At 38.4% G+C, this 25,984-nt stretch overlaps 1 protein-coding gene across 4 annotated transcripts; it reads left to right on the top strand.

Moving 5' to 3' along the window:
* The first annotated feature begins 4,651 nt into the window (after positions 1–4,651).
* Positions 4,652–24,745, top strand: Irk1 (Inwardly rectifying potassium channel 1). 4 transcript variants are annotated; one of them, XM_015172040.3, is made up of 6 exons: positions 4,652–5,250; positions 6,313–6,968; positions 22,351–22,465; positions 22,533–23,253; positions 23,310–23,546; positions 23,616–24,745. In XM_015172040.3, exons 2-6 carry the CDS (start codon positions 6,520–6,522, stop codon positions 24,143–24,145), a joined length of 2,052 nt encoding a protein of 683 aa, XP_015027526.1. In that variant the 5' UTR covers positions 4,652–5,250; positions 6,313–6,519; the 3' UTR covers positions 24,146–24,745. The 4 variants fall into 4 exon arrangements, with proteins under 4 accessions (XP_015027526.1, XP_002053728.1, XP_015027528.1 ...); XM_002053692.4 differs by lacking the exons at positions 4,652–5,250; positions 6,313–6,968 and adding an exon at positions 10,871–12,040; XM_015172042.3 differs by lacking the exons at positions 4,652–5,250; positions 6,313–6,968 and adding an exon at positions 17,113–17,248.
* The last annotated feature ends 1,239 nt before the right edge of the window (positions 24,746–25,984 follow it).

Genomic DNA, 25,984 nt, shown 5'->3' with positions numbered 1-25,984 from the left:
GGCATACATGGAGACGTCTTAAATACCTTTAAGTAAATAGATTCAAGATTGGCATCAAGAGAGATGACATAGCCATGTCCGTCCGTTTATTTTTATACCAACTAGTCTAGCCTAATCGCAACCCTATATTATATAGCTGTGATAGGAAGAATTGCTCGAAATATATACTATATATGCATAATCCTATCAATATCGAACCGCAATAGCATATAGATGACTTTGGAATTATCGGTCGAAAATGAAGTTCGTGCATGTAAACCTGACATTTACCAGTTTAAGTTTGCTCCTTTAATATATATATAGATCGATCTATTTTATTATATATATTATATGGCAAGAATCGGTTGAAAACCTTCTATTTTGTAATATATTTTCATTACACTCAGCATTTACGAGCCTTACTATTCGCATACAAAAGGGAAATGTCCACAAGGTCATTAAATCTTCGGGCTTGTCGAAGATAACTATTCTATATTTTGTTTATTTATCATTTATTTATTATCAATGGCATTTCAATAGTCGCGTCTTAAGTGGGACATCAAAAGCCTTGATATAATCTGGGCATTCTACAGTCTTAAACAATTTTCTCAAAATGCAAGGACGTCTGCACTTTAGAGCTGTGCTTATCCGCTTTAAATATTAATTATGCTCAGCGCATATTCTATTTAGCTTTTATTTAGTCTCAATGGTGCTTTGATATTTGTGCTCTTAAGCAGAGTCTGAAGGGCATCAAAAGCCTTGGGATCATCTTGGCACCTGGCATGCAAATGAATGCATTGCCCCAGTTAAGTGGAGCAATGCCATCGAGAAAGCGCCCCTTCCAGGCTGCGAACAGGTTCAATAGCCACAAAACAAGCAGAGGTCAGCAGGGGCCAGTCCAAAGACGTCATCATTGACGTTCGCGCCGGGCCAGGGTCGGGCGAAAATCTGGCTTGATTCTGGATGGCAATGCGTGGCACGCAACGTGGCAGCTGGCATCAACGTGAGTTACGGCGTTGCAAGCGACTGCTGCTGCTGCCACCTGTGGTCCTGCAAGGACTCGTTCGGCAATCTAAATATAAGAAGCTGCACTGAAGTGCTGAAGCCCGACCGCAAGTAGGTCGACCAAAGTATGCAACCTATTATGCAGCACGCCAGGTAAAGATAGGTTGCGTGTGTGTGTCTGTGTGTGTCTGTGTGTGTCTGTGTGTGTCTGTGTGTGGGTGTGTGAGTGTATGAGTGTGTCTAGCGTTACGTACACCTAAGCTTCAACACGTGCCTGCACATACACATTCGCATCTCCACGTGCGCGTTGGAATTATTTTTGGAACATCTTCGTCGGCTTATGCAAAAGATTTCCTGCTGGCAATAGGCTCCTTAAATGTAATCCTCTGCCTGCTCGTAACAATTTCGCCAATTTAATAAATATCTATATATATATACCCTGCACTGAAAATGGCTGAAAATTGATTCAGGGTATACAGAGTCTTCTATATACGCGTGAGGCATATGAATTCATCATTAGCTTGCCTGCCGTCCTGTTCGATTTTATGGGCACATCTATCTCAGAGAATGTGGAATATATTTTCGCTTTATTTGATATCCTCGCGAACTCAATGCGTTTGCCCAAAGTCGATAAGTATTGATTTTCAGTCAGAGTTTTTTGAGTTGTAAGTTGTCGCCAAATGGAGTATAGAGGCTCTGCCCATAAAATGTGTCTCACATTTTGAGATACATTGTATCTAATCTATATCTCGGCAGCTGGGCTTAGGGTATCTGTCAGTCAGGCACTATGGAACTAAAACACTTTTGTTTCGCCAAATGGAATATAGAGGCTCTGATATATTCTACACATTTTGAGATACATTGTATCTAATCTATATCACGGCAGCTGGGCTTAGGGTATCTGTCAGTCGGGCGCTCTGGAACTGAAGCACCTTTGTTTCGTCTTTTCCACTCGAGTTAAGCATCTACTCGTAATACATATTTGTTGCCAAGTCGAGCAGGCTTATTTATAACTTTTTAATTGCCACGCCCACACAGGCTTTTTTTTTTTATAAAATATAAAAATTCAAATTGATGCAAGCTCTATGGGCACAAACAATTAGGCAGAACAGCCAACTTTGTTGGCCGCACTTGGCTTCCATCTGAGGAACATTTTATAGTTTCAGCTGTATTTGCAAAAATAATAATTAACTAGTGGGAAATATAGAGGCGGCTGTATGAGTAGACACTTAATCATGAACATTTATGCCTACAGGGACGGAATTAGGAAAAACGGGGTTACATTTTGTTAAGTATTTGACAAATTATCAAGTTTGTAAGAAACAATCATTTTACAAAATAAAACAAAACACATATAAGAAGTGATTATTGTATCATTAATTTTAATACCTGCATTTTGTGCACATACCTAAACTTTTTAAGGCGCCAAAAAAGCTGACTTCGCACCTGAACTCGTGCACACGAGGGTTGCTCATTATGTTGTGCTCCTTGGCGACAGTCAATGTTGCCAGATTTTTAAGTACAATAATAAGTAGGGAGTGCCCGACTAGGGCATACCCTAAGCACAACGTCGAGCTGCTTAACTGGTTAACTCTGGTGTTTCTTTTCCGAACCTTTTGAAAATTTCCGGCATAAATAAAGCATGCTCCAAAAATGTTGGTAAAACGATTGAGTTTTTCAAAAAGCTATGCATTATGGTTTTGTTTATACTACAATTTATGTAACTGGGTATTTTGAAATACATATATCAATTCTTATTGATTTCATGGAATCAGGGCAAATATTCGATGATTTGGTAGGTTCCGGACTCGGTTCAGTTTATGACTTCGAGGCAGCACAATGTTAAAGGCAGCCCTCGCACAAATTGTTGAAATTTTGTGAACTTTTTGCCGTCGACACATTTGCATATGTCAATATATATATATATATGCACTAAGAGTGCATTTAAAAAATAATTTGAATGTATTTGAATGTACTTGCGTTTATTCTTGCTTGAGAATTGTTTTTCATAAGCAATTCAACGAAATATCAAAGAAATATTGGAAACACGCTGAACATTATTAATTTCAAATGAATCGATCTAGTCTAGGCAAAGTTATATACATATTTAACAATAGGCTACACCTGAGTGGATGTGCGTACCTCGTTTAACTAAGCAAGTACTACGAATACCTATAATACTCTTTGAATATTTTATATAGAAAATCTGAGCGCCTAATTTAGATGAATTTGTTAGTAGATCTTCCGTCTGTGGTTGATATTTGAAAACCTGTTCTGGCAATGTTCCCATTACGAATGTAATGCGAATGTGTAAATGGAATTTAGTTTAATGTATTCCAATTAATGTAATCGCTACATTGGCTTATTACGTACTCTATCTCAAGCACTTTGCATAACATTTTGATTTATTATACGCTCGTAAATGTAAAGACATGAATATTATATGAATCACAGCCGCTTTAGTTATTGTTATTGTTGTTTAATTCACTTTTGTCGTGCTCTTTACAAGCAAATGATTTGTATACAAAACATGTGACACCTTGCACTTTGCACAAATTGTGTTTGCATTGCATATTCCGAGAAAACAATTACCAAAGAGCTGGGCAACAAGTGTGAACTAAAGTCAATAGAGCCAAGTTTGGGGTATATATCACTATATCCAGCTTCTATTCTAACTTAATGTTGTAATGCAACAATAGTTTTGATTCAAGTAACAGTTCGAAGCTTAACAGAATATATATTAGAGCATCTTATGTTAACAGTATGTTATGTTCACTGAGTTAACATTTCTTGCAATTGATTTCTGTACCAGTTGTTTTCTCTAAGAACATTTGGCATTGGCATTTGCTAAAAAAATATTTGAAAATTCACAAATTAAATTGAAATTTGTTTTAATCATTTTTTATCTATTTTTTTTCATATATTATGTGTGTACTACAAACGCGTAGTGTATCCCATTTATATATAGGGTATTAAAAAAAAGCGTGCAGCTTGTAACAAAAAACAAACAAAGCGAAAATCGTGTAAAGTGAACTACATGCTGAATGTTTGCGAAAGCTTAATGAGCGAGACAGAGCAACACAGTAAGGGGGGAGAGAGAGCGAAATGGAAGAAAAGAGAATAAAAGAGAGATCGAGCATGAGATTAAACAAAACGTCCGCTACGCAGCGTGACGAATTTATGAGCAGCTTTTTAGCTTTTTATCTATCTATCTAACTGTCGATGTCATCAGTTGTCCAGGTTTCATCAACTCAACAGCGCTCCATCAATAAATATTACTGAGCTGCTAGGGGGTAGGGGAGGGGGTGTTGTGCATATGGCTTGATCAATTTATGGTTCTGACGTTTTGATTGATTCTCTAGGGTAATTTTTGTGTCATATGGAATGACGACTTCCAACGTAGCCGCGCCTCAACACTTTTGCGCACAGCACGACGTGTTGTTTTTCGTCCAAAATTCATTGCATACTTTGCGCGGCAGCCGAAAGGAACTGCGCCTGGCAGCTGAAGCTTTTTGCGCTGACCAAGAGCAACCGCTGCTCGCTAAGAGCTTTTCATCTCAGCAATCTCAGCGTCAATATGATGATATGACTATTACTGGCGGCTATTGACGCATCGCGGCTGTCAGTTGCGCAGTGTCGACGGCGGCGTTCTGACAGGTTTGGATTTGGCATGCTGAAAAGTCCCCGAGCACAGCGGACATTTACAAAAACACAACAACGTAAAATGCTTGAAAAGCCGAAGCCGAAGCCGTAGACGAGACGATGCCGACGCCGACGCCGATGCCGTTGCCAGTGCTGTGGCTTTTGCCGTTACCGTTGCCGACGCCGACGTCGATACCGACGCAACGCCGACGCAGACGCCTCGTTTGCCAACTCGATAAAAGTGTGTGCTAGATGACGTTACCGTTACCGGTCGTGATTGTTGTTGTTGTTGTTGTTGCTGCTGCTGCTTTCAGCGCTGCTGCTGCTGCTGCTGCGGCTGCTGCTGTTCACATTTGGATAATAAAACTGGCAACGCGCACTCGAGCGCCAAGTTAATTTGCAAACGCTGCTCATACGCTGCGGAGGCAAGAAGCAAAGCCAAAACGTAAAGCAGCAAAAACGCCGCCACAGCGTCAGCCCCAGTGTGCCCAAAGCGCGTGCGTGCTCAGCGTCCAGTTTGGCCTTATTCGCATTGACAGCGACAGCCACATTCACATACACAAACGCACACAGTCAAAACAAAACAAAACGCCCGCGCGCAGTCTTCATCTCGTGTCGTTCCTAGTAAGTCATTTTTGTTCGAGCATTCTTTCTGTTCCGTCGCATTTTGGAAATCAGTCGCGATTTTTTGCGCATCTGGCGCTTCTCTCATTTAACAGCTTTTCAGCACGGGGCAAAACGAATACTGATAATAAAAAAAATTATAATAATAATAATAGAAATTATGAAAATTATTTAACTACAGCAGCTACGATAGCATAATTAGGCACTAAAATTGCGTATGTGATTTTCGGAAGATTCAAAGTGAAATCGTACTCAATTTTTTATAATACGCGAAAAAGTAAGCGAATATATATATATATATATATAAATATATATTTATTTATGTATAGTGTCTTGTTTTCCAAACAGTGCGAATATGAATTTATGAAAATTTATGGCCATATTATGTAAACATGTATTTATTTTTGAATAAATCTATTTATGCGTATTTTCTGCATTTTTGAAAAAAAAAGAAGAAAAAACCGTCCAACGGGCAACATAAACACAAGTCAAATTGTTTGAAAACTTGGTCAAAAGTGTGAGAAAATTTGCCAAAATTAATAATTAACACATCTCCGAACTGTTTATGCGGACAGCTGTTTATACTGTGAGCAGCTTGATTTTAGGCAAAAAATAAAAATAAATAAATAAATGTAATACAAAAGTTTCCTACAACCGGAATACTACATAAATAAAAGCATGTAAACGATTTGCATTTACGACGTTTCATTAATGAAATCTTACCTAATTTCAAGCAAGTTTTGGATTTTTAAAATTTGCAATTTCAACTTTGTATAGTTTTGTGCGTTCTTAAATACACTTTCAACACATTTGCGCAAGCTGCTTCGGAATAAAGGAGCATATATTTGCGAACCAGCTCGAACCAAGCTCGGATTTTTTTTAAGTCTAATTAAATAATTAGCTAATAAGTGACCAGACACAATAAATTTCTGTCAAATATTTACAACAACAAGAAGAACAAGCACGTGCTTTAACTGAATTCCGAATTGTGTTTATTTTGAGACAATCAACTCATATAATATAATTGAGAAAAATTCTCAACTGGTTTCATTTGATTTGCAGAATTCGGCGTAGGCTGCCAGCAAAATCGTCTCGATGATTGACTCCCGAGTGCTCACAGCGAAGACGAAAAGTGTGCCCAGCAATTTGCACAATTTTCCGTTATAACGAATGCCGCAACAAAGCAAAGACAGCAGAGACCAAAGCAAACATCAGGACAACACTAAAAGCTATTCAGCTACATATTTAATCGTAGACAATAAGTAGCCAATGCCAAATAGAATGATAATGGATAAGGCTGAGGCAGCCGGCGAAAATGCCTGGACCAAGCTGCTCACCGAGGACGCCGGCAAGAAGCCCGAGATTGCCAAATCCCCGATCATCAACAGCATCAACAACAACAAGCAGTCCAATACGAAGGCGACAGCAGCGCTTAACGCGCAGCAGCTGAGCACAGCAGACGCTGGCGCCGGCGCCGGCGCAGGCGTCACAACGCTGCCGCCCAGCGCAGTCGCCGATACCGTTGCCGATGCCAGCGCCAATAGCGAGCAGGTCTATAATCGCAGCGCCACCTATGGGTCGGGCATCAACAGCGCCGGCGGCGAGTCCAGCGGCAGCGGTACCCTGCTCTCGCGCAAGGAATCGTTTCTGGGCTCGTTTCACAAGCAACTCAGGCGCTCGATTAAGGCGGTCAGCGAGTCGCCAGGACCATTAACCAGGTGAGTGTTAAGACACTTATTGTTAAATAATTACCGTTAGATAACTTAAGATGTACAATTTCAATTTATTTTGTGTTGAGCTTGAATCAAAGCAAGGCAAGCTCAATAACAACAATAATTTTTTAGCAAATATCTAAAAAAAAAAAAGAAGAAAACTTAAGATTTACCCAAACAACCTTTCTTAAGAAAAACATATTTTGATTGAGATAATACTTAATACAAATTGAAATAACTAAATGAAAACAAATAATTAAACAGAAATATTAAAGTTATTCACTTTTAGCTTATCATCAAAAGCGTGCGATAGCGACATTTCTTCAGTTTCTAAGATTCGTGGAAACTAATTTTAATTAAATATTTTTTGAAATTTTCTTGGAACGCCAAGTGTTTTTTGTTGTTCCCCTGAGCCAGACGAGTTTTCGTCTGTTTGTAAAACCTATCTTATTGAAACATATCTTAAAGTTAGTGCCACATATTTAATTAGGCTTCCAACCTCTTAATTTTCTTAAATTTGTGGGATTCGCTGATTCAAAGGTTTTCAAAATTTTCAATTATATCCGAATTCCATTAATTTTCTTTCTTCAAACTGTCATTAAATATGAAGTGGAAAGTTACGGCAATTGATAGCAAAGGCAAACCAGTTGTAGTTATATAGCATACTTTTCAGATATATTACGTATCTTACAAAACAAAAAAAATTCCAGGGTATTTGCTAGCAAGGTCATATTTAATTGTTGTGCAAATATTGCGCATACGTCACGTGCGCACGCAACGGGGCCAGGGCTTTTTGCGAAAGATCAGTGACAGCATTTTGCACATTTTGCTTTAAAACACTTTCTTGACAATATTCTAGAAACTGAATATTTATGATGTCTAGTATATTTACTAGAAGTATCTACTTGTAGTATTCCACACGCACACGCACACACAGACACACAGAGAGAGGGACGCACACCTGTCGAGTTGCGTTATTGATAGGACATTTTATCTGCTTCGATACACACATGTGCTGTGAGGGCTACCATTTGCGTATATTATATGCATGGACTATAATACAATGTGCGATAATGTAATCGGAGGCTTCAAGTCTTTTGTGGCCCCAGTTCCAACCCCCGGAACAAAACAGCCCCGTCTGTGTGAACGTCAAAGCAAAGCTGAACGAAATAAATAAAAGATAAACTTTCCGTTGATTGGATGAATGACAAAATTAAATTATTTTGATTTAAGGCCGTTGGTGGGTGGACAATTAAATATGATTTCCGCCTGCTGCCCAGGCATGTAAGTAATTGGGGTTAGACTTGAATTAGAACCGAACTCGAGAACTTGTTGTACTTGCCGGCAACTTGAACGCCCCTGACATTACCTAGCAAATTGTTTGTTTGCTTGTTTGTTTCGCTTTTTGTCAATATTTAGTTTAACTTAAGGTGCACAGCTTCCAGCAGTGCCCAGATAGTTACCTTTGGCGAGATAAACTCGAAGTCAACTACACTTTGGCACCTTGGCATAGATTTGCATAAGTAAGTCAACAAATAAGCAAATATAACAAATATTTCGGCGCAGTTAAATAAGCGGCTAGAACTCCAATGCGCATAATTAATTGTTAATAATTATACCCTGCTTTCATTGGGTTTGCAGGGTATAATGATTTTGTGCAAGCTATATCAAATTTTTGATATGTATTTTTGAAGTTATAGCCTTGGACTTTGGTATTTACACACATTCGGATGCGATATTGATGTCCTGAAAATTTCATAAGGATCCGTTTATAAACAGCGCAGGTATTCAAGAACATTTGCATTATTGGGGCGTAGGCTTATGTGTGTGTGTGTGTGTGCGTGTAATGATTGCCATATTAGCTCCAGGGTGTTTCCTAGTCGGACACGCCCTAGTAGACTACTCTTACTTGTTTTCCTTTCGCAATTTTTATGCGCTCAGTTAATTAAGAAACGTGTTAAACGGCCGAGCAACAAATTCTTGGTCTCAATTTGGCCAAATGCCAAGGGGATTTCCTCAAGTAGCTGTCGGCCAGCTGTCGCTGGGGCAACCAAGAGTTCCGATTAGATCTTGTCTAATGCAAATCGCTCACAGCTAAATATAGAAAACTACTTATGTAGATGTTATGCCAAATATAAAAAAGGCCATACTAATAGACGCCCAGACATAACCGTGTTTATTTGTTTGTTTTTTTTTTTTCAATTTTGGTAGGCAGTCTGGTATTTGGCTTTCATTGTTGATTGTTTGTTGGCGCACGGGACGTATGATTAATTTTCTAAATTTTTATTGCTGATTTCTGATTTCTGATTTCTCTATCTGTAATTACTCACGAAATGCTAATTTTAAATATTTACGAATTATGCTGATAAGCAGATTATCCACACTCTTCAGAGATATTTCAATTAGCTGAAGTTGAAGCTGTAAATTCAACTGAGAATTCTACTGAAAGTTCTCAACAGTCAAATATATTTGCGTTGAGTCACTTTGTCAAAATAAGATACATATATGCTTAAATTGTATTTATCTTGCTTAATTCTTCCTGTTGATTCTTTGTGTTTCTGTTATTCTTTGACTTCAGTTAAGATAAAATATTTGAAAAGATATTTTAACACATTCGCATGTAAGTCTCATGTTTATATTAATGTACAAATATACTTTAGAACTCAGATCCTTTTTAAAACATTTAAATAGCTGCATAAAATTTAACATAATAACATTTACATAGCTGCAGGTATTTAACATATTTGACAACTGTTAGTAACAGTTAACATAATGTTTTTGTTAGAAACATTTATGTAATCAGCTGTTATGGGCATGATATCGATGAGTATATCATGTGATTACAAGACTTTGTACTATACTCTCCTGGCCGTGTGCAAAGCATGGTAGAGTATTAATTCTACTCTTTTTTGCTGCTTTTGTTAATTTTATTTGCAAACAAACGGCGCTGATAACTGCAAATTAAAAAATATCTGATTGAACTGTAAAAGAGCAATAAATTTTCTTATCTCAGCTCAGATATAGAATTTCCGATTCTCAAAAGTCTTGCCGTGAATAAAGTTAAGTGCAGCTGACGCTAATGATACTGATTGCATTTTTTAATTAACTCTTACAATAAACAATTGGCAATAACGCTTAAGGCCGCCCAATGGCTCCGCCTACAGATGAGTCAAGCTTGCAGTTAATTGTCATGGCTTAAGCCTTGTGCTGCAATAAAAGCAACAATGACAACAACAACAACAACAACAACAACAATAACAAAGCAACTTATTGAAACTGAGTCGCAGCTTTTCACATTTTTCATGTACTTTGCATATTAACATGCTCGCATATTACGTATACGCGACGTAAGCCCGTTTTATGGCACAGCCAACGCTGACGGCAACGTCGCCGTCGACTGCGACAATGCGCTGAGTTAATTGCCTTGATTTAACGGCAAGAATTAATGTCTGGAATGAATCTTTACGCAAAGCCGCCGAAAATTTACAGCTAATATTATTTGTTTGCGTTTGTCGCATGGCGCAACGTGCCGGCGTTTTTTTCTTTTCATTTTGTGTTTTCCTTTTGTTGTTGTTGCTCGGTCTTGCATTCGTTTTGTATTTGTGAAGTGTTTGCGAAAACAAACAAAAACAAAATTGGTTATCAGCTGTTGTATTTCATTTTGATTTTCTGTTCTGCTTTTGCGTTGTCCGCGCAAATTCCTTAACACGCGTTGTTGTTCTTACTCTCTTGGTGTTTGCTTGTGTTTAGCAGCATGCTGCTGTCTCAGCTGCCGCTGCTGCTGCTATCGGCAGCGACGCGACGTCTGCTGCTATCGGCTCTTCAACATGATACTTGAAATTGAAATAAAAAGCAACAATGCTGTCAACTGAGCATTTCAGTTTGGCTTTAGCCGTCTTCGCAGAAAGTAATACATAGCGTCATAGCGTAACGACGACGTCTGGTTCTGTTTTGCGCGCGCCTTCTCCCAGTTACGCGCTCTCTCTCTCTCTCTCTCTGTAACAGCATCTCTTCTACGCGGCTGTACGCTCTCTGCGCTCAGTTCGTTGCACGATCGACAGCGACGCTGTAAAGTTATTTAAACGCATTTTACATGCAACGCCAGTTGTAAATCAGACGCCGCTTAAATAATTACATTCGGATGAACTGTTCAGCAAATTAACAATAACAATATAAGCGACAAAATACCGTTAACGTTAAAAACACCGGCAAACTCAATTCAAACGTAAATAGTTCCGCTCTGTCGGCCGGAACAGACGCTGTGTATATAATGCGCGCTTTTGTTTATTTCAAAATAAAAACAATATTCGCTTTTCCAACCACAAAAAGAACGCATTTCTGATAAAGAGCGAAACGAGAAGTATTCGCTTTGTGTGTGTTATTTAAGAGAGTTGCTCCACAACAACAAAAACAACAACAACAGCATCAATAAGCTAACAATATAAAAATTCCCATAACCCAGTATCCAGATCCAGCGATAACGTCACCCGCGGGGACAAGTATTATAAAAAAGTGCTCGAATCTTTTTGTTTCTAAACACAAACAAATATCAATTATTATAATTGTAATTTATTTGTTGCTGCTGCTGCTGCTGCTGCCGCATCCACGTCAAGGTTGTAACAGGAGCAGAGAGCTTTTTATTTTTTGCTAACCGTTCGACCGAGGAGGAGCTGTCACTTGTCAGCAAACACACATACGTAGTTACATACATATGCACGTACATATGTAAAATATAACATAGATACAAACATATTTCGTATATTTGCTTGTATTGTCGCCGCGCCGCTGTTGCTGCTGACCGTCCGTTACATTTTAGTCGCCGCCGCGATAGCGACGCCGCGTGTTGTCGCCGCGTTTTCGCCGACCTCAAAACAAAAAGAAGCGCAAAAAAAAGACACAAAACTAAAATATACATATACAAATATAAGTATATAAAACTCAAACACACACATTTTGTGTTGTATAACTCACGCGTGTGCATTGAATTGAAAGCATCTTCAAATTTCAACGCATTTCCTTTCGGGCAACATGAAGCGTCTGATGACCTGGGAGCGCGATCTTGTCGATGCGATGTACGAGTAAGTTATGCATACACACAGACAGCCACAAACACACGCGCAGATTTGAAAGCTGGTTAAATGTTTGCTAAACGATTGTGTTTATCGCCTGTAATTATTAATAAGTAGTGCTGCAGGTTTTCAAGTGCATTTTTGTTTTGCTATACTGCGGTTTGAGGTCTGTGTCCAATGTCGCCTCCTTAAGTAACAAACTTGTTTCAATTACATTGAACTCGACTCTCGACAGCTATGTACATACATATGTACAGCACAGCGCAGCGCAGCTGCCAAAAAGAAAAAAACAAAAAAAAAACAGCTATGTTTTATAATATGTTTCAGTGTCGAATACAAAGCATGAGAATGCGCTACCCAAAACATTGCATGGCAACCATAACATTAGCAGCAACAGCAGTTTCACTCTTATACTGCTGCAGCTGCTGGTTGTTTGTTTATAAGAGTGTCAGCATAACAAACTCGTGCAATTTTTGTTGCCTGCGCCGGTCGCTTAACATACTGTACACCCACGCCAACTCTGACAGACTTGTCCTCTTCTCTTTACTCTTTCTGCTGCTGAGCGAGTTGTTCGCCTCAGGAAGTTTTTACACACGGCTCAATCGCTCGCGTGAGGTAAATGGGCAACGTTATCGGCAGGGGGCGCTTTGCATGCCGTTGGCGGAATTTAAATGGCGCGCTTTACCTTTATAAATAAATTAGAGGCCGGTAGCAATGCCTAGCGCTTACTTCGCTACCAAATTTATGAGCCGCAAATCGCAAGCTTTAAAGTATTTGGCACTGCCGCACGCCAATTTGTTTACTGTACTTATATGTATGTCTCTAGATAAACAAATAGATTAGGTTAATAGTACATGGGATTATGATGCATATAGATAGCGAATAGTTTAAGGAAAACTGGGACTTATATTAACTTCTACAAATAAAAATAAGGCAAGCCTTGAAGGTAATTGCTTAACATATTGTACAACACTGTCTGTTTCACGAACTATATAAGTTGCGCAAGACTGGCTGACACAAGTCGCAGCCTTTAAGCTGACTGTACCTGCGCCATGCCCACTCAATGCACGTCTTTGTGTGCTTATAAGTAACTGTCATATTGACTGTGTATTGGAGGTGTAAATGACAATGGAATTCACGTTTTTTTTTTTGTATATAGTATAATACTTTCAACTTAATAATTGATGGCAAGTCGAATGCCATTTCCACAAGTTGCACTTGCATGAAAATTACGCATTTATTAGCAACAACCGTTACTCTTACTGTTTTTGGCATGCGGGCTACTTTTGTGCAGACTGTACCACATTTAAAAGATGTAGAAAGCGTGTAGCCATTTGCCTAACAAGCGGCGCATGTTGACGTTTATTTTAGATGCTCGCTTAACTGTTTCAACCAGCTGACAAGTCGGGGCCCAGTCACATGCCCGCCATATGTGTATATATATGCATACATATATACAGATATAGTTATTATATCTATTATTAGTGTTTGCCCGGCTTATTGTGCGGCTGTGTACTTTTCAGTCTTATTTACAATCCAGACTAAGTGACAACTGGCTAAAAACAGATAAAAACCTGGCCCTGACCAATTCACGCTGATAAGGCCACGCAGGTCTCCCCGCCTCTCTCTCTCTCTCTCTCTCTCTCTCCAAATATTGCGCATTTATTAGCACTTAGCCGAAGGTGTGGAACTGCGCCTGGGACACGTGGTGACTCATTAAAGACGCCGACCAAGCGACACGCTTATTGGGCATGTCGTTCCACAGAGACCCAAACAGTTGCAGATTGAGATACATGAGTATAAATATAGAGATGAATCGACATAAATGGAGTTACTTGGCTTGTTTGTTCAAGTGTTCACGTTTATGTGGAAAGTTTAACAATGTTTTGGCGAATTTCGGGAACTGTTAATTAAATATGCACATACAGACGGCAGACGCCTCGGGCCTGGAAACATTTCGGAAACGTCTTGATTGTAATCTTTCAGCTGATGCGCCCTATTTGCATGGAATATTACCAGAGACAGCGGCTTTTCGCTAACTAAAGTCGAAATTCAAATAGCAAATAGATGCCTTTGCTAATTGTATGCCACATTCATTAACTATTTTTATATTTTTGGCGTGACTGAAAACTCAAGATTAACGACACATATGGGCGATTTTAATTTTAGAACTGAGCCGCGACAAAGATAAAACTTAATTAAAAAATGAAACGAACCAAGTGAAAAAAATGAAAAATAAAAACAGCAGGAAATGAGTTAAAACTTAACTATTATTCAAGTTTCATCAGAGCTAATCAGTTCCCTGAACTCACATATATAAAGCTATACTGAGTGTCTTATCAAACTGATTCATTTCTTTGAACTCTCCAAAAACACTTGAAGCTTATCATAAACTTATTAACATAAGTAATTCATAATTATTCAGTTTAAGATTATTATAAAAAGGCGGATAGTAGAAAAGTTTGACATCTCATCTCAATATGATCTGACAAACGATATAACAAGGATATTAGCTAACACATGATGAATACGATAATGACTAATGATAATTATTCAAGCTTTGATCGGTTAATAAAAGAATCCATTAGTTAATCTATGGTTCTTTCCATCTTCCAACGATCTTGGGATATTTTTTAAAACTAGAATAAAAGACGAGCTGGAATCTAATTCAAAAAGGAAACTATTACTAATATCCACTAATGCTTACAAATGCTAATGATCTTGGGATGATGAATATGCCATATGATCTGTTATTAGGCAGAGCATATTGAATGATAAAATAAAAAATATAATATAAATTTACTGATCTTTCACGATCAAAATGTTTACGTTCTAAAGATAAATGATCTAATGAGATGTTAACTATTGGATAATTGTGTAATGAACCATCGAAAATCACATGCTAATATGCTATTGTATATCATTTAAATGATAAAATAATATATTACCCAAGTTTGTTTACAATCTTGCGAACATTTTTATTGATCTGTCGCCGGGCTGAGTAAAATGTTGATCACCTTTTAGCGTCCGAGTGTTAAGACATCAACATGAACTGACATTTTCCAGCATGTGCTCGGCCTGATGTGTCTTACATATTATAAATTAAATTGAAACCTGTTCAGATTACGATTCGGTTACCAGCTAGAATTGTGTATAGTACATGCGGCAACATTAAGCGAGAGTTCTTTGAACTCTTCTCGCTTAGTGGAACGGACATTACAAGGCCAACTTTCGTATCTCGATTCGTATCTCAGATATCTTAGTTGGCAAAATAGAAGAAGACAAATACAATAAAATAATGCTACTGTATTTGGGCTTGTTTTTGTCCACAATTTAGTCATAATCATTGTCTTAATTGCTTCCCGCCAGCAACACTTGACTACAAATTATTGTTTCAGGTGCGTCACACTCGTGAGGTGTTTCCGATAAAGGGTATCTACTGCTGCTTGTGTTATTACGTTAAGCTTTCTTTGTAAAATTACTCATAGATCCAAACTATGGCCCTCGAGACAGACGTAAGACTCGGCAACTTTTCGAGCGTTTCCTATGATACGGGTTATTTTCATTCTTATGATACATTCCGCCGATTAAAATCAGATATCAAGTACTTATTATGGGTTGGGACAGGCCCAAGAGCTTTAAGATCTAATCGCTGCGAGCTTGCGAGATGTACAAAGCACAATTGTCGATTTAACTGAAAATAAATAACAGAAAAAAGTAAACTATATTGTGAAAGGTAATGTCAACTGGGTTGTGGGGGCTATTTTTAAACGATCGAACACCCAAATCTCTCGCATATGCATAGACGGCGGGCGGTGTAAACCGGTTCTCGAGCAAAGCGGAATACAAGATATATTCGTATATATAAGCATATATATTCTATATGCATGTGTATATATGGCCGACATTCTGCGTTTCGAAATAAATTTGACATGCTAAGAATGTATATCGGTACAGATGCGATTGCGGTTCGTGCAGGGCACGCCTTGGGTTTGGCTACCATGGAGCTTATTTGAGCTGATTTTTAATTGATAAAGAAAAGCTGTAGCAGAACGACTTTACATATAAGACGCACTCGACTCTGTAATACCCGAACTTATCCATCGAGCAGAGCACTTAAATGAAATTAAAATTGATTTACCTCTGGAATTTAACAATAATCAACAAAACGTGTCTCTAGACACTTGTCATACTCATGCCGGACGTACACTCGTAAATGTTTAGGCAACAAATTAATGGGCCAGCCATTAGGCATTAGATATTGCCCACAGAGAGAGAGAGAGAGAGAGAGATATATGTCGATATCTATTTGGTTACCTGTATGGAAAGCCAGTCATGGCTGATAACTGTCGAATGGGATATATGCGTCTGTAACTGTTGAGTGCGGGCCCGAGTTCCGATCGACAATGCGCAAACATGTATAAATGCGAAATGATTTCTGTTTGTACGACAAGTCTTGGCTATTTGGCTGTGAGTGTGTGGAACGTAGAACGTATGTAGATCGAGTGCGGCCAGAAAGACAGAAATACAAGAGATACCTGGTGGTAAATGTGTGTGGGGGTACGGCTACCAGTTTGGGGGGGGTGTACGACTGCTCGAGGCGGGGCGCTGTTGGCATAGAAAATCGCATGTGCCTACAACGAATTTCAATTTGAGTTCCCAGTTCTCAGTTCTCAGTTGGTAAAATGTGGCTCGTTCGTGCGGTTCGCATGCGAAAACACACAAACAGAAATACAAGACAATCAAATACGCTTTATAAAGCTGAACACATATTTGTGCTGAGCTGAGGGCTCTCGAGTTCTGATCAATAAGTAAACCAAAACAAAACAAAGTATTTTCAAAAGTGTTTCACAAAATGTTGAGAAATGACTTAAATGAGTTCCTGGGCTCGTCGTCGCCTGCTGCAGAAGCATTGTCTCTGTTTTATTTTTATAACAATGACAAGCTAGAGAACGAGAAACAAAAAATACGAATAACAAACAAAACGTCTCGCTAAAAACCCTCCAACGCAATTCAACATATTTCAGTTTTTAAATCAACAACAACAACAAAAACTGTTTTTATCCTCAAAAGAAGTATTCACAAAACACGTTTAGTCGATAACGATAACGATAACAACAACATGTCGGAGCTACGACGCAGTTTCAGTCGCCTATCGATGATTGTTTATCGGGCAACGCATTCCAGCGAACAGTCCTGGCGCGAGGAGCTGTTGAGGTAATGTCTGACTGACAGTAAATGCTGCCTAGAGCGGACAGCTTTTATGTTCGTATCTTTTGGTCTGCCAAAGAGCGTGGTTAAGAACTTGACAAAATGTATTCATAGATAGTTAAAAGTACAGAGTGTTTGTAAATTGTAAATAAGCGATATTTTATCGATATATTTCTGTTTCTGTTTGGAGAATTTTTGTATCTTTCATTCTGAAATGGTTTCTTAAAAAACTGTCCGATCGCGAAGTCTTCACTGTGCATCGATAGCTCAGAATCGTTTATCGATGACTTTCGATTCTTCTAGCAGTCAGCCGTATTTTAGTATATATGTATTTAATACTTTATTTAAACAAGCGCGCAGCTGTGCGCTGTTTAAGCTAGCTAGTATGTCTATATGTTTATAGAGATCGATGTGTGTACATTTCATTAAAGGAAAAACAACTCTTTAATTAAATGCTGCCACAAATATTTGCATGCAACGCTTTTCCAGGCGCTGTTTACTGCCGCTGGCAATTGTTTAAAGCATAGCTATAAATATAAAGGCACATATATTTATATAAAGAACGCATATGTATCAGTATGATCTATATAATATATAGACTGATACATCTGCTTTGCTAAACAACTGTGTTTACACAGCGCACACGTGGTTCAATGTCCAAAAGTCGTATTTGCATTTGACAACTCTATCGATAGTATAGATATAGATAAAGATATAGATATAGATATAGATATAGATATAGATATAGATATAGATATAGATATAGATATAGATATAGATATAGATATAGATATAGATATAGATATAGATATAGATAGATATAGATATAGATATAGATATAGATATAGATATAGATATAGATATAGATATAGATATAGATATAGATATAGATATAGATATAGATATAGATATAGATATAGATATAGATATAGATATAGATATAGATATAGATATAGATATAGATATAGATATAGATATAGATATAGATATAGATATAGATATAGATATAGATATAGATATAGATATAGATATAGATATAGATATAGATATAGATATAGATATAGATATAGATATAGATATAGATATAGATATAGATATAGATATAGATATAGATATAGATATAGATATAGATATAGATATAGATATAGATATAGATATAGATATAGATATAGATATAGATATAGATATAGATATAGATATAGATATAGATATAGATATAGATATAGATATAGATATAGATATAGATATAGATATAGATATAGATATAGATATAGATATAGATATAGATATAGATATAGATATAGATATAGATATAGATATAGATATAGATATAGATATAGATATAGATATAGATATAGATATAGATATAGATATAGATATAGATACAGATATAGGTATAGATATAGGTATAGATATAGATATATATCCACAAATATATGTATATGAATATATATAATATATAATATATATTATATATATTATATTCATATCTGTAGATAGTAGAATGCAATTTTACATATGACTTTTGGCATTTAAATTTTGGCACTGCACTTGCACAAAAACGAAAATCATTTTTAAATTTAAGATAAATGTCTCGTGTTGTTTTTGCCCTTTCTGACGTGATTTATGTGCTATATACTAGTCTAGACAGATAGATAGATATGGATATATAATATCTATATGTATAGATCGTGGCAAACCTACGAAGTAAAGTTAGTCGACTAAATGGGTCTATCTTAAGTTCGGTTTTTGCTAAATTACATTTTTTACAAATTGTCTGACGACTTCGCCTACTTTATATAAACTGAAAACCATTTTCCCCAAATGACGTCATTATCATTCATCATTTTATTCATGACCTCGGTCAACTTTATATAGTTATAGCTAACTTTTTACAGACCCTGCTCTTGGGTTGCATTGCGATTATAGAATGTTTTTTCAAGAAGTGCATTTGTGTGAGAAACCTCCACCGATTAGCCATAGCTATTGCAATGTCTAAGGTCAGGTTTGACTTTTATTATTGTTTTTATCTCGAAACATTTACTTATCTGACTGAAGCGTCGAGGCGCTAGATTATATAGATCCATGTCATAAAGTTTAGAAACGGAGCTCCGTTTCATGCAATGCTTACATACAAGAAGTTTGCATATACCTTGAGTTTTAATTATTGAATTTATAACTAAATGATAAATATTTTCAAGTTCGTTCTTAATCTTTGTCGTTAAAAACTTTGTAGCATTTCAGCTGATCTTTTTTTCATATTATTCAAAACCTCTCCGAATGACTCAGTGCAATTCCATTGAACTTGTCTACCCGCCTTTGGCAACCACGTTAAGATCTACGGCAGAAACTGCCTTTGCCAGTTTAGTCATCTGTCCATAAGTAATGCAAAGCTGCAGTTCACAAAATAAAAACCAGACTGCTCTAGTCGAGAATGTTCAACTAAATTGTACCCTGTATTCAGTTCCCCATTACACTAAAACATTGTTAATATTTAATTATATGCACCTACAAACACCCTCTCAAACACGCGAGCCACATTAGTATGTGCGTTAACTTTAAAAACTCTTAAACGAGTTGTATCAGTATTTAAAAGCCTCACTTGAAAATTTGAAAATCACATAGAAGGGCGATAAATTAAAAGGAGACCGAGCTAGTGAGTGAAAGTAATAGACAAGAGTTAAGAATTATTAGAATGCAAGAACATGTAAGGGAGAGAGAAAAATAGAGAGGTCGAGAAAGAAAGAAAAAGAGATAGAGAGGCAGAGTATGAATGAGAGAGAGAGTAATAAAGATCACTAAGCAAACTGCAAAATCCGTCTTACTTGATATAATGAGCATCGTATTGCGGTAAAAGATATAGCCAAGAATGAAATTTATATATTTTTGATGAAGCAGAGTGAACATGTCGAAATCTAAATACTTTTTAATGCTCAGATAGAGCATTTAAAGTATTTAACTCGTGACTCTATACTGTATGGTCCCTTAGTTCTGTTTTCTATCTAATTCAGGCATACGTACATCTCTATATACCCTTCCTAATCATGACATATGTACAGGGTATAGCAACGCTTTAAAACCCGGTTTATTTGCATGCGATTACTTAGAAAACAAACACAAATTTCGAAAGCTCAAACTAATGAATGTTATTGTCCAGTTCGATGGCAATTTCTACGAATTTTTGCACAGCTCAAACGTTGGATCAACGCACGACAAGCGCTTTGTCAACGTCCGGAGTTGACATCAGCATAAATAAATACATAAATAATCACTCAGTTGTGAGCGTGCAGCAGAAGAGGAGACAGGTGCTCAACAGAGCTACTCTTCCAATTCGCTTCATTATAAGAGCGCAAATGTTAAGCTAGAACTGTAAAGTCCAACTATCAAGTCCATTGATCAGTTTTCCAGTTGCTTTGTGGTCTGCTTCACATTACAAATGCGCAGAGCGTGAGCGCGCGTTCCTATGCGTTCCGAGCTTTGAGTTTAAGCTCAAAAGGGCATTTATGAGCTTTTATTGCGCGGTCCCCATGTGGGGACTTTTGCATAAGTAGGCAGAATGAAGCGAACAGCGCAGATAACGCGTGAAATTGCAGTGCAATGGGCGAAAGAGCTGCAACAAGAACAACAAATATCAGCTGCTGCTGCGGCTGCTGCTGTTGTTGTTGTTGTTGTTGTTGTTGCTTTGAATGTAAGTAGCGTTACAGTTTACAGTTAAATACTGCGATTACAGCAACAATGGCTGAGCGCAACTGCAAACGGGCTGCGCATCAAATCCGTCCCACAGTGCAAATTTGACTGTTGATCCGTGATTGTGTGAAAGCTTCAGACAGAAAGCTTCCGACAGAAAGCACATGTGCATTTCTGCATGAGTTCAGCTTATCGAGGACGTAGCGGAAGGATCGCCGAAATATAATATTTAGCATTTTATTTGTTTAAACAACCTTCTGAGTGCATCCAATATAGTATTTTTTCCTTTGTTTTTTTTTTTTTGACTTTAATTTTTGACCAAATTATTTACTTACTCTTAATGCACATCCTTATTGGCCTTGTGTTTGTCCTGTGCGTCGGCAGCGTTTTAGCACAGACTCTGATCTGGTAATTGGTTTAGTTAAAGTGCATCAAATATTAAACAAGACCTTAAATGCTGTCTGGACAGCTATTCCAACTCTCTTGAACCTCTCGGACAGTGCGTCTTTTGTTGTTTAAAAATAAAATATTTATATTGTGCTCGTACATATCTCTATATATGTACATACATATATAATGTAGATATGCACGAATATGCACTTCCTGTTTTTGCCATGACTTATCAATCACAATGGCAATTGAAAATCTTCAGTTACTTAAAGTATTTATCTCTTAAATAGTAGGTAGACTAATATGTGTTTTTTTCTATTACGTACTTTAATATATTCGGAATATTCTGTAAGAGGAATTCAAATTCAATTCCCTAGAAAAGGAAAAATTGTTATCTGCATATTTAATCACGTGTTTCAACGAATTGTTCGGGAACAAACTGAGACAAATATCGAACTGACAAAGACGACAACAGATGTGAATAGAAATTTCAAAGAGATAGACCAAGTGTACGCTGTATATATGCATGTACATACATATATAGGCTATCAGTTCCAGTGATAAGAGTTCATAAATAGCCCAACAAACCAAGCCTAGGTGCCACGAAACAATTAGATCCATGAATACAGTAGACACTCGCTTGCAGAGATAAAAAAAAAAAAAAACAAATAAAAATTGCTAAAAAAAAATAATGATTTGTATTGACAATTATCATAAAACTAAAATAAGTTTTATTCAAATATGTTTAAAAATTTCAAAATAATTTTAAATTCGCCAGATTTAAATTCTCGAATACCCACTGTGCTTGGATTTGTTGAGGGTAGTCAAGTAATGTGCCCATACCTGTCTCACTTATATATACCAATATTTATAATCAACTCGCTCAAGCGGGGAAATTCAATTGTAAAAAATCCCAAAACAGAAAAAGTCCTCCTGAGAGACGCACACACAGGCACATCTTTATGAATCTGCTCGTTTGGTTAATTCTCTTAAATAACTGTACTACCTTTTGCTCTCTTCCTTTCACATAGGTATCGGCAGACGCGTTTCAGCTCGCGACGTGTGCGTAAACGTGTCGTCTTCAAGCATGGCGAGTGCAACGTGGTGCAAGGCAACGTGGCCAAGAGACGTCGCCGCTATCTGCAGGTGAGCAGTCCGTTTTAGATTTAAACAACTTGCACTAAATAACCCGCTTCCCCGTCTCCCTTTGCAGGACATTTTCACCACACTCGTGGACGCACAGTGGCGCTGGACGCTGCTGGTGTTTGCGGCCAGCTTTGTCATCTCGTGGGCCTTCTTCGGGTTCATCTGGTGGACGATTGCCTTTGCCCACAACGATCTGGAGTATATACATCTGCGCAATACGCAGCCGGAGCTGATTGTCAATATGACGCACACGGTCTGCGTGACGGAGGTGAAGGGCATAATGACGGCCTTTCTGTACTCTGTGGAGACACAAACGACCATCGGCTATGGCAATCGGTATGTGACCGAGGAGTGCCCGGAGGCGATATTCACCATGTGCATACAGTGCATCACGGGCGTCTTCATACAGGCCTTCATGGTGGGCATTGTGTTTGCCAAGCTGTCGCGTCCCAAGAAACGCGCCCAGACGCTGCTCTTCTCCAGGAATGCGGTCATCTGTCACAGGGATGGGACGCCATGTCTGATGTTTCGGGTGGGCGACATGCGCAAATCGCATATAATAGAGGCGCACGTGCGTGCCCAGGTCATACGCAAGAAGGTGACCAAGGAGGGCGAGGTGCTGCCCTTCTACCAGCAGGAGCTGCATGTGGGCGCCGATGGTGGCGAGGATCGGCTGATGTTCATCTGGCCAACTACGATTGTGCACAAGATCGATCGGAACAGTCCGCTCTACATGCTCTCCGCCTCGGATATGCTCAAGGAGCGCTTCGAGGTGGTCGTCATGCTGGGTAAGTTGGCTCAACAACAGCTACACCTGAGTCTGGAACTAATCTTTGCCTTACAGAGGGCGTCATTGAGTCCACGGGCATGACCACGCAGGCGCGCAGCAGCTATCTGCCCTCGGAGATACTGTGGGGCCATCGCTTCGTCAATGTCGTGTCCTTTCGCAAGGAGACCGGCGAGTATGAGGTCGACTATACGCTGTTTAACAACACCTACGACGTGGACACACCGCTGTGCAGCGCCAAACAGCTGGACGAGCTCAAGTCCGAGTGCACGCGCAGTGCCAAGAGCGGCATAGGTAAGTGCATCCTTGGATTACCCACTGGCAGCATATTTATTGAATTATTGGATTTTTTAATTATTTCAGTGCCATTTGCGGATCGCACGCTCTCCGCGGCCAGCATGTTTCAGCGCATTGCCTCGGCCGCTTCTGTGGACCATCTGGATCCGGCCAGCGATGAGTCTTTGGACTCGGGCCGTTTGCAAATACGCTCGCATTCCATACCGAACGGCGTCCTGGCCAGCGAACTGGAGCCGCTGAACAACAACAACAACAACAATAACAACAACAACCATCACAGCCAGAGCCATGGCCACGGCCATGGCAAGCATGGCGCCTTGTTCACCATGGGGGGCCACAATATATCCATAACGACAACGGCGCCGAGCATACCCAACCTAACAAGTATTAATGAGAGAACCAACTCCGGTAATTCCATAAACAGCAGCAACTACAGCAACAGCAACAGTCTCAGCACGCTGAACACCATTGCTCCATCCGCTGCTCCAGCAGCTGCTCCCGCTACGCCTGGCAATGGCAGCGCCCGTGCCAAGCAATCGAATCCGCGACGACTGAGCATCAAGCAGGATCAGCTGCCCATCGATTCCATCTGCTGATATTCAAACCAAGCAAAATGAACCCAAACTGATGTTGTATTCTAAGTGTAGGCTCCTAGAATTCTAATTAGACTATACATATAGATAGTTAGTTTAAGCAGACCCCACGCAAATGCGGCTCTGTTAGCTGTGACATCCTTAAGTGACATACCCAGAAGCCGCGTGCCCGATTCGGATAACAGATGCAGATCCTTGTAGCGTCTCTGGCTTGTATTTTGTAAACAATTGCTTGATTTTAGTGTACTTTCTGCGTTAGTGTTAGTTTTTAATGAATTTACTATATAAATAAGCCTCAAATTGATATTATAAACAAATACCATGAACGATATAATGAAACCAAAATGCTGCAACTTCCTCGTGTGTGCGTATATACCCTATACACTTATCCTATCTATATACGCATATGTAAAGCTCACAAAAATGTTATAGTGCAAAACAACATGTTATATGAATTGTAAAGCTACCTTAAACGATAATTGTTCAATATCTCAATTACTCAATTATTAACTAAATATATATGTACACATATTCCAACAAAAACATAAAAAAAAAAAAAAAACAAAAATAATGCAGATTGAGCTTTGAATTGTTATTAAATACTGTGTGGACAATAAATGGAATGAGCATATGTGAATGTTAATTGATGTATTTTACCTACATATTAAGTGTCACAAAGATTGTAAAAATTAAAAGACCGAACATATACCTGAATAAATTATATACACAAGAACAGCTCGTTTTATTTGCGTTTTAGCCCAGACCCAAATGTATATTTCGTAATTGTGTTCTATTCGAAAAGAACGCCTTTATCAAATTTGTTTTGCATTGAAAACGTTAGCATACTTTTAGGCTACCAAATATATTTTAGAAGTACAGCCTATTGCAGGGCAGAGTTCGTTATTTGCTTGCTAAGATTATCAACTACGAACTCCAAGTTGAACTGGCAACACCATTTAAGCAAGTTATTTTAAAGTTTCACAAAGTTCTTGATTTGATTTTCGCAAAGTCCTGTCTTAGCGTGCAGTAAATTTTTTAATATCTCGGGTAATAGCGCCGCGCGGAGATATGACGTTTCAAAACGACATAACTCCGCGGAGATATGACCTTCCAAATCATCAAGTTTTTTTTTCAAAATAGAGGTCGGTGCGAAAATCGAAACTTTTTCCATGCTTTTTTTTAATAACTCGGGTAATAGCTCCGCGCGGAGATATGACGTTTCAAAACGACATAACTCCGCGGAGATATGACCTTCCAAATCATCAAGTTTTTTTTTTTCAAAATAGAGGTCGGTGCTAAAATCGAAACCTTTTCGATGCTTTTCTTATAATATCTCGGGTAATAGCTCCGCGCGGAGATATGACGTTTCAAAACGACACATCCTTCTTCAAAATAAAGGTCGGTGCGAAAATCGAAACTTTTTCGATGCTTTTTTTTTAATATCTCGGGAAATAGCTCCGCGCGGAGATATTACGTTTCAAAACGACATAACTCCGCGGAGATATGACCTTCCAAATCATCAAGTTTTTTTTTTCAAAATAGAGGTCGGTGCTAAAATCGAAACCTTTTCGATGCTTTTCTTATAATATCTCGGGTAATAGCTCCGCGCGGAGATATGACGTTTCAAAACGACATAACTCCGCGGAGATATGACCTTCCAAATCATCAAGTTTTTTTTTTTCAAAATAGAGGTCGGTGCTAAAATCGAAACCTTTTCGATGCTTTTCTTATAATATCTCGGGTAATAGCTCCGCGCGGAGATATGACGTTTCAAAACGACATAACTCCGCGGAGATATGACCTTCCAAATCATCAAGTTTTTTTTTTCAAAATAGAGGTCGG

The sequence above is a fragment of the Drosophila virilis genome, chromosome 2 (genome assembly GCF_030788295.1).
Source record: "Drosophila virilis strain 15010-1051.87 chromosome 2, Dvir_AGI_RSII-ME, whole genome shotgun sequence".
NCBI classification, from domain to species: domain Eukaryota; kingdom Metazoa; phylum Arthropoda; class Insecta; order Diptera; family Drosophilidae; genus Drosophila; species Drosophila virilis.
Note: the sequence above shows the minus strand (reverse complement) of the source record. Positions and strands in the feature narration are given on the sequence as shown.

Coding starts and splice junctions, on each gene's coding strand:
- Irk1 (XM_015172040.3), top strand. CDS start 6,520: ATGCCAAATAGAATGATAATGGATAAGGCTGAGGCAGCCGGCGAAAAT. Junction 6,969..22,350: donor TCGCCAGGACCATTAACCAG/GTGAGTGTTAAG, acceptor CCTTTCACATAG/GTATCGGCAGACGCGTTTCA. Junction 23,547..23,615: donor CAGTGCCAAGAGCGGCATAG/GTAAGTGCATCC, acceptor TAATTATTTCAG/TGCCATTTGCGGATCGCACG.